An 8,835-nucleotide genomic window follows, 5' to 3' on the forward strand; every position below is an offset into this window, starting at 1 on the left:
TTTACACCGACGGTATAAAATAATTAATTAAACTCACATTATTGGATGCATGTGTAAAATAATTAATTAAATTCACATTATTAGATGCATGTGTTACATTAATTAAACTCGTAACCAAATAATTTATGTATATACACTAAAGTTATTTAATAAATAGATTTACTTCGAGATATCATCAGTGTTGAGTACCAGTTAGGCATCTTGACTGTATTCCGGTCTCTTTTAATAGCCCATTACATAATACACTGCTTGTAAAGGTTAAAGTTCAATAAGAGATTAAAAGTTAACAATATTTATTTTTCAGAATAAAAAAAAAAAGATTGAACTAAAATTGTAGGACTTAACCCCGAAGGGAGTCCTTCCAAAGGGTTTGGAAATAGTTTTCAACCAGCAATAGACACGCTCATTAGCTGTGTCATTGCCCCAAGCGCAAAGATGCTTATTCTCATAGCCTAAGCTTCAATTTATATAACATCACATTCATCTTATTTCTCTTATAAGCAATGTGGGACTTTGAATCTTCTCATCACTCTTTGGCTTAAACAAGTGTGGGATTATGAAGTTATGGAGGAACTAAGACAAGCAAATAAGATTTCTCTAATTCCTTATGTAAACATAAGATTATTTAGACCTTATGTTAGTAGAATAGATTTTTTATGACTTTTAAGAGTATGTTACACTGAATAAACATAAGAGGGAGAAAATAATTTTAGAATTTAGAGTCCAGAAGCAACAAAGTTATCATAAGATGGAATCAAAAGACCCTTGTAAATTGTAAGACTTATACTTCATACTTCAAAAGACACTCTGTAATGGATTCTAATCAGTGCTGTCCTAGTAGACATGTGTAGGAAGATCGTTGAAGGCCTTTGATCCAACGAACCTGACTTGTTTACAGGCCCTGATCTGGTATCCTCTAGGGCATGTCCACCGTATGTTCTGCCTAGCGTTAGGCCTTAGGGTGACCCGGTCTATTGTACGAAAATGGGCCGGAGGCCTAGTCCAACAAATTTCTAAACCGATAGGACAACTATTTTCCTTTTTTAATTAACCATATAAATGAAAATCTATATTTGCTATATTCTAAATTTAAAAATATTAAAAATTGATATTCATGAATGATTTAACAATCCTGTTCTTTTTCAAATTTATATTTACACATAAGGAAAATTCAACATTGAATACCAATATTAATAAGATTTTTTTCTGTTAATTGTTTTTCCCTTAGTAATATATTTCCTTTTAAAATTTTAATATAAAGATATAAAATTTGCTACTAAAAATAAACAAGTAAATTATTATTATTAGTATGGGTTAAATATAATTGGCTTAAATGCAGTTTTGCCCCCTATTTTGATTAAATCGGAATTTTACCCCCCGGTTTTAAAACGCGGACTTTTACCCCCCTGTTTTATAATTTTTTGGATTTTGCCCCCCCCCCCCCCCCCCCCTTAAAATTCTGTTTTCAGGTCACAACTTCAAAGCTTCGCACACAACTCAATTTGGATCAATAATTCACCAAACGGATATCGAAATGACCGTAATCGAGTTATCTTTTCACAGAATCAAACCCCACTAAATTTGGAGTTACAAAGAGAGATTAATTACAAACCAAAATAAAAGAAAAAGCATTACAATCGAAGAGAAAAGAAAAAATATAACAAACCAAGTAAAACTCAATCTGAAAGCCTGCCTCTAGACCGGATATGATGAACCTGAAAACCCTTCTGCATATTTTTTTCTTGGCCCTAGACACCACCTTAGTGAAAGACTCTTTACTAACAGTAGCACGGTTTTTCAAAAAATTGATATAAGCCATTAATTACGCAGTATAAACTAAATGGACTGAACTATTAGAGGAAGTCCATAAGCTGGCCTTAGTGAGAGCATAATAGAAGGTGAATGGATATAAGTTGGGGACATTTTAAATCTAAATCTAGAGAGAAGTAGGGTTAACACTATTTTATGCTCCATGAAGCTCAAGTTTCTACCAAGACACATTCTTCCTCCAAACCCAAAAGGTAAATATCCCATTTTTTGGTTGCATCCACCATTGATATCGCCCATGAACCTTTCTGGTTGAAACTCATTCACATTTTCTCCCCACAACAATGGGTCATGGTGCATCGCGACAACGTCGATCCACATGTTGGTCCCATTAGGAATTGTTAAATTACCAAATTTAATGTCTTCTCTAGCTTGCCTTTGAAGATTTGGTGCTGATGGATAGAGCCTTAGAACTTCATTCATTACACACTTCATCTGAATATTTAGATAACAAACACATTGAAGAAATATATCTTAGTTAATGCAAAGAAAACAACAGATCATTAATTACCAAAACAAATTTACTATTGAATTTATACACAAAGAAATATGAAATCCATTCTATTAATAAAAGACTGTAAAAACATTTGAAATGATGTAAACTCGTGTTAAAAATTCATCCGACCCAACATATAAAAGAAATATGGTAATTTCTTTTATTGTATTTGGTCTAAATTTTAACCAAATACATCATTATTTTTTATTATTTTTTTAAATATTTTTAAATTTTTAAACAAAATAGTATCAATTTTTTTTCTATATTTAATATGTGTGTGTTTTGTCATTAGACTATACACACTCAACAATTACTTATGACTCACTAATTAAGTGGTTCTTCCCTGAATGTCTAGTTCAATGGTAAAAGGTTGAAAACATTGAAAGAGTTAAAAAGGAAATTTAGGGTTTACTTTATGAATAGTTGAATACTAACATTTTTCACTCTTTCTCTTACAATATGTACTAACAACCTCTGTCAAAAAAAAAAAAAAATGTACTAACAACCTAACATTTGCCTATAAAAAAATTAATTAATGTGGTTCGACCATATACACAAAGTTTAAATCTCATTGTTTCAAAAAAAAAATCTCATTATAAAAATGAAAAAAAGACTTTATTTTAGTTTTGTACTAGTCCATTTTGAGTGTCACTTTGATCCCTTAATTTTTATTTTATTTTATGGGTCTTGTTAACATGTGTCCTTATGTTAAGATATCCCAATATAGAAACTCGACATTTAATGATACAAGAAATTTAATGCTTCAAAAATTTAAATGCACAAATTTAGGCACATGTTAACATACTCCTTCTTTTATTTTAGCTCGTTAAATTACAAACATACAATTTTTTACATAAACTCTTTTCATTTCATCTTGGTCCTTTTAGGTTATAAATATTGGAGACTTTAGTCTCTTAGTATATATATTAAATATTTTGATCTCTAATAAGAAAGACTAAGATTACAATGAGAGGTATACTAAATTCAATGACTATATAATGATATTTTTTTGGGTTGCCATATAGATACAAAATTGTATTCTTCCCTCCCGACAGATTTTTTTTATACGCATTAGTCATAAACTTCTGACCAACCTTCTGTTTAAGCGGCCTAATACATATAATAAATTAAATTAACATGCTTGAATTACCGATAACGATAATGAATTAGTTCAAGTGGTAAAGGGTCTTGGTTCTTTAAGTATATAGTTACATGCTCGATTTCTGACTCAAGGTTATTGAGAAAATTCGGTTGGGAGGAAAAAGCGCACACAAATTCACCAACGAAAATTAGTCATCGCGCTAACAGCAATCCAAACTTCGTACTAATATCATAGTAAATTAATGAAAAAAAAAATTAACTTGCATGAATTATACGACATTACCTTTTTCAAACCAGCAATCACATTGATGTCAACTTCTTTATCACCCACCACATCTTTTATCTCATCTCTCAATTGATTTTGCCAATCTTCATTCATAGCTAAAAGCATCAAAGTCCAAGAAATAGCCAATGCTGATGTGTCAAGGCCAGCAAAGAAGAAAGTCTTGCATTCATCCACTAATTGTTTTGTGCTCAATCTTTTCCCATAGTTTTCATTTTCATCCAACAACAAATCCAACAAATCTACTCTACCTTTTCTTTCCACTTTTGATTCCTTTCGAGTTTCTATGATACAAAGCAAAAGCTTATCTATCTCTTTCCCAAGTTTCTTTGCTTCTATGGTTCTTTTTATGTCAATAAACTCTATAAATGGAACACCTACATATCTTGTCTTGAAAAGTCTCATTTTTAGGGTACGTAATTTTTCACAAATTGTTCTTGCATTTTCATCATCTATACCCATGCTTGTACTTGCTATGATCTCTCCTGAGGTTGCAAAGATCTCTCTTTCGATATCAATTTCGAGGTTTCCACCGGGGTTGATTCGAGTAATCCATCTATCCATCATTTTCTTTGTAGATTCTACCATCATGCTTGACATTTCCTATAAAAGAAAAAATAAAAAATAAAAGAAAAAAATAACATGTGAGTTGTGGTCCTGGCTAATTTTTTTCTTATTTTCCTCAAATTATAGGAGTGAAGTATAATATCTAAATATTTATTGTTTTTGGAAAACGATATTTGATACTAAATACATACATCTGACCCTGTTCACTGAATTTATATGGTAAATATATAGTATTTTTTTTATTGTCAAATAATTTTATAAATTTATTTTAATATTGAAAATTTGTAACACAAAATTAAGCTATTTCATTAACCTATTTCACTACTTCATTAATTACAAAAATGTATATATTCTTAAAACCTTTTTTAACAAACATCTTATTAACTGCTTTTTCTTTTCTTCACAAAATCTTATTAACTACTTTGACTACTTCATTAATAGAAAGAAAAAATATAACTCATTTACCACAAAACCGGCCGTTTATTTCGAGAAGTTGAAAGAAGAAAGATAAATAAAAAGTGAGGAGCGCATGCTAGTCATATAACACGTGCTCGAAGGGTGTTCCCTCTCACATGTCTTTATGAACATTTGGTAATCCAGACACTATAATAATTTTGAGGAATTATTGCTTTTTTTTTCCGGACACTAGAATAACTTTGTTTTTTCATCTTTTTCTTTTGGGTAAGGCCTAGTAAGTCCCTCCTTGTAATTATCTTTTTTCTCTTCCTTTTTAATAGAGAAATTAAAAAGGACGGGGTGCCAACTGAGTTGAGATGTCTATCCCTACCTTAATATCTAAATGTTTTTAATTTCTAAATATTTTTTTTGTGGTTAATGAAGTAGAGAAATTGATCAATGACAAAACTCAATTTGTGGCACCTCTTAATAAAAAAAACAATTTTTAAGAAAAATAAAAAATATACAATTATGTTCCTGTAACAGTTTTGTAATCTAAAAGATAATGACAAACTTGGTCACAAAACGATAGAAAAAAATGTGGAAGACAATTTAGATTTTTTTTGTTAAATAAAAGACAAATTAGAGGGAAAAAAAAGACAAATTAGAGAAACACTATTTAACAAATGTATGCGTATACTATTTTTTTTTTAAATGGAAATTATTAGTATCTTAATTGTTATTGTTATGTTAGTTTGTTTATATTTGCTTGAACCCTAAATTCTTAATTTATTAACTTTTAGTTCAACCAACTCAACCGATTAAGTTACTCATCTCATCTAATATAGTAATATGCATATATTATTTAAATAATTTGACTCCATAAAAGTGAGATGCCAATTAATAAAATAAGACATTTCAATAATCATTTGATGACAAAATTAATAATTTATACTGTAATTAATACATATGATTCATGCATTATGTATTTAATTTTGGCTTAAATGCAGTTTTACCCCTCCTGTTTTGAAAAATGTGGAATTTTACCCCCCCTATTTTAAAATGCGGAATTTTACCCCCCCTATTTTATAATTTGTTGGATTTTGCCCCCCACCAAAATTCTGCACAAAATCTGCTTCTGATCCTTAAGTTCAAAGTTTCGCACAGAACTTAATTTGGATCAATAATTCACAAAACTAATACCGAAACAACCGTAATCGAGTTAGCTTTCCATAGAATCAAACCCCACTAAATTTGGAGTTATAGAGAGAGATTAATTACTGTTTTAGTGAAGGTCTGTCCAATTACTAATTCTGCAGAAATTTACATGTGACCTTCAAATTCAACATCGTCTACCGAACGCATCGTAACTCCAAATTCGACGAAATTGAAATGCCAACAAAGGTAATTTCGTTAGCTTTCCATACATGTAAATAGTATTCAAAAATGAGCTACAAGGTGAGAGGCATGACGAAAATACCAGTAGTAGTTTCATACGATAATTAATTTGAACATACCTTCACTAAAACAGTAATTAATCTCTCTCTGTAACTCCAAATTTAGTGGAGTTTGATTCTGTGGAAAACTAACTCGATTGCGGTCGTTTCGGTACCATTTTGGTGAATTATTGATCCAAATTGAGTTCTATGCGAAGCTTTGAACTTAAGGCTCAAAAGCATATTTTGTACAGAATTTTGGTGGGGGGGCAAAATCCAACAAATTATAAAATAGGGGGGGTAAAATTCCGCATTTTAAAATAGGGGGGGTAAAATTCCGCATTTTTCAAAACAGGGGGGGTAAAACTGCATTTAAACCTTTAATTTTTATTGATTTTATGTTTTTATGGTATCCACTACGACTTAATTGATTATTTTCCTGTATCAGTTTTGTAATCTAAAAGATAATGACAAACTTGGTCACAAAACGATAGAAAAAAATGTGGAAGCCAATTTAGATTTTTTTTGTTAAATAAAAGACAAATTAGAGGAAAAAAAGACAAATTAGTGAAACACTATTTAACAAATGTATGCGTATACTATTTTTTTTTTTAATGGAAAATTATTAGTATCTTTTTTTTTTTTTTGACAATAACAAAATGATATTCATTCATTCAAATTGATAGATTACATCAAATACAACCACATAATCAACATCGCTAAAAACGTAAAGGATGAATCTGCGAACAAAACTCACAGCATCCGAGTTAATAGCATACAACGGCAAAATGCCTACAACAAATAATATGATAAAGTTAAAGTCACCGAAGTATCCATGCCTTCGGATTTGCAGCGTTGAAGCCCAAATCATTGGTTGAATCTGTAATTGACTGAAGCTGATCTTTTCAATAGGAATCAAATGAACACCGCACAATACGGGACAACAAAAACGTCGCACAAGACGACGAACAACACAACGCCGCACTCAGACGGCGAAATCACAAAAAAGAAAATACAAAAGAAAAACTTGATCAATGTGAAGATCACTTATTTAAATAAAGAAGAAAATGAAAAACAATTATGAGGGGTGATTTTGGGTCAAAAATTGACCCTAAAACCACCCCTCCTTGATAGATCAAGAAGAAAAGAAAATTAGGTTAAGGTGGGGGGCGGCGGCTATGAAGAAAATGAGAAGAAAGGAAATATAAAAATAAATATCCAATAAATATCCAATTAATAATGAAGAAAATTAGTATCTTAATTGTTATTGTTATGTTAGTTTGTTTATGATTCATGCATTATGTATTTAATTTTTATTGATTTTATGTTTTTATGGTATCCACTACGACTTAATTGATTATTTTAATTTAGACAACAAATCTTTATTACAGACTAAACGTTACACTTGGTGTATATACTCTATTCACATGAATGAGAATGACAAACATTTCATTATCTTACATATTATAGACTTCTTTTTTAATGGCGGAGATAATAGACTTTCGAAATGAACAATATTCATTTCTTGAAAACAAAAATGCCATAGAATATTTCCATCATTAATTTTCAAAATGTATCATCTCAAACTAACATTTTAACTACCAAAACTATATATAATTTTCTCTAGAAATAAAGAGGGATAGAATTAGCTAGAGACCTTTAAGTTGAGAGGAGAAAATGTTGGGGCAATAAGATGCCTATGATAAACCCATTCATTGCCTTCAGCCATCACCAAACCCTTTCCAAACATAGGCTCTCTATCATTTTTAAACACATTTGGTTTTCCCCATCTTTTTGCTATAACCTCTGTGGACATTTTCTTCAAGAATTCTGGATCTGCAATGTATAGAAAAGGTTCTGTCCCTAGCCAATAGATGAAAACTTTCCCTACAAAAAAAAAATGTACATTTACTTTGTTATAAAAAATATAAAAATAAATATCCAATTAATAATTTAACAATGTTGTGAATTTGTTCACATATTTATAGTTTTTCATTTTTATGACATTCAATTACATAAATGTATATGTGGAGTATACTATATATATTTTTATGGCCTAATGTAATTACCATGAGAATTTTGCCACCTAGAAAAATAGGGGAAAACAAATGAATGTATATCATGGGTTAGCTTTGAGGACCCAAATGAAGAATGAAAACCATTCTTCTTTTTCATCTCTAGGACATTTCCAAATGGAAAATTTGGGGGTGGCCCTTGAAATCCACATCTATGAAGCATACGATTTCTTAAAATTGGTGAAATCCACCAAGAAAATATTAGTTTCAAAAATAAAAAGAGAGCTAATATTGCCAACAAAGTTAATATCCCAAATAACACCATTCCCTCTTTTTTTCTTACTATGATATTATCAATCTTAAGATTTTATAATTTAAGCTATTAACAAGATGATATATAAAAGCTTAATTTCTATGTTTTTGTTATTGAAAATACAGGTGCAAAATGATAATTTATAGAGTGAGATATTGAGTAGGAAAAGAGAATAGAGAATGTTTGACTTTTCAACATGAAAAAGACCTTAATACAATGTTTCAAAATTTGCAAGGTTTACCGAATGTTAGTTGGTTCAGTGGTGATTAGCGCTGAACTTGGTAGGAAGGTTCACAATTCGATCCCCTACAATTGTATTTAGGAGGGACTGAAATCACTTGATGTCAGAACTCGTCCCGAACTCTGGAATAATAGGACCTCCTTTCTCTAGGAACTAAAGG

At 30.4% G+C, this 8,835-nt stretch overlaps 1 protein-coding gene and 1 pseudogene across 1 annotated transcript; both read right to left on the reverse strand.

Moving 5' to 3' along the window:
• Positions 1 to 295: 295 nt before the first annotated feature.
• Positions 296 to 437, reverse strand: LOC123911931 (annotated as a pseudogene).
• A 1,088-nt stretch (positions 438 to 1,525) lies between these two features.
• LOC123908621 (cytokinin hydroxylase-like) lies at positions 1,526 to 8,530 on the reverse strand. The gene is made up of 4 exons (XM_045959314.1): positions 8,176 to 8,530; positions 7,764 to 7,993; positions 3,708 to 4,310; positions 1,526 to 2,262 (listed from the first exon to the last, which is right to left on the reverse strand). The coding sequence occupies exons 1-4, from the start codon at positions 8,444 to 8,446 to the stop codon at positions 1,837 to 1,839; spliced, it is 1,530 nt and encodes a 509-aa protein (XP_045815270.1). The 5' UTR covers positions 8,447 to 8,530; the 3' UTR covers positions 1,526 to 1,836.
• Between the last annotated feature and the right edge of the window lie 305 nt (positions 8,531 to 8,835).

The sequence above is a fragment of the Trifolium pratense genome, linkage group LG2, assembly GCF_020283565.1.
Source record: "Trifolium pratense cultivar HEN17-A07 linkage group LG2, ARS_RC_1.1, whole genome shotgun sequence".
In the NCBI taxonomy this organism is placed as follows: Eukaryota; Viridiplantae; Streptophyta; class Magnoliopsida; order Fabales; family Fabaceae; genus Trifolium; species Trifolium pratense.

Excerpts from the sequence above, each read along its gene's own strand:
- LOC123908621 (XM_045959314.1), bottom strand. The coding sequence starts at position 8,446 with ATGGTGTTATTTGGGATATTAACTTTGTTGGCAATATTAGCTCTCTTT. Across the intron at positions 7,994-8,175 it reads TAGGTGGCAAAATTCTCATG|GGAAAGTTTTCATCTATTGG; the intron begins GTAATTACATTA and ends TTTTTTTTGTAG. Across the intron at positions 4,311-7,763 it reads TTTCTCCTCTCAACTTAAAG|GAAATGTCAAGCATGATGGT; the intron begins GTCTCTAGCTAA and ends TTTCTTTTATAG.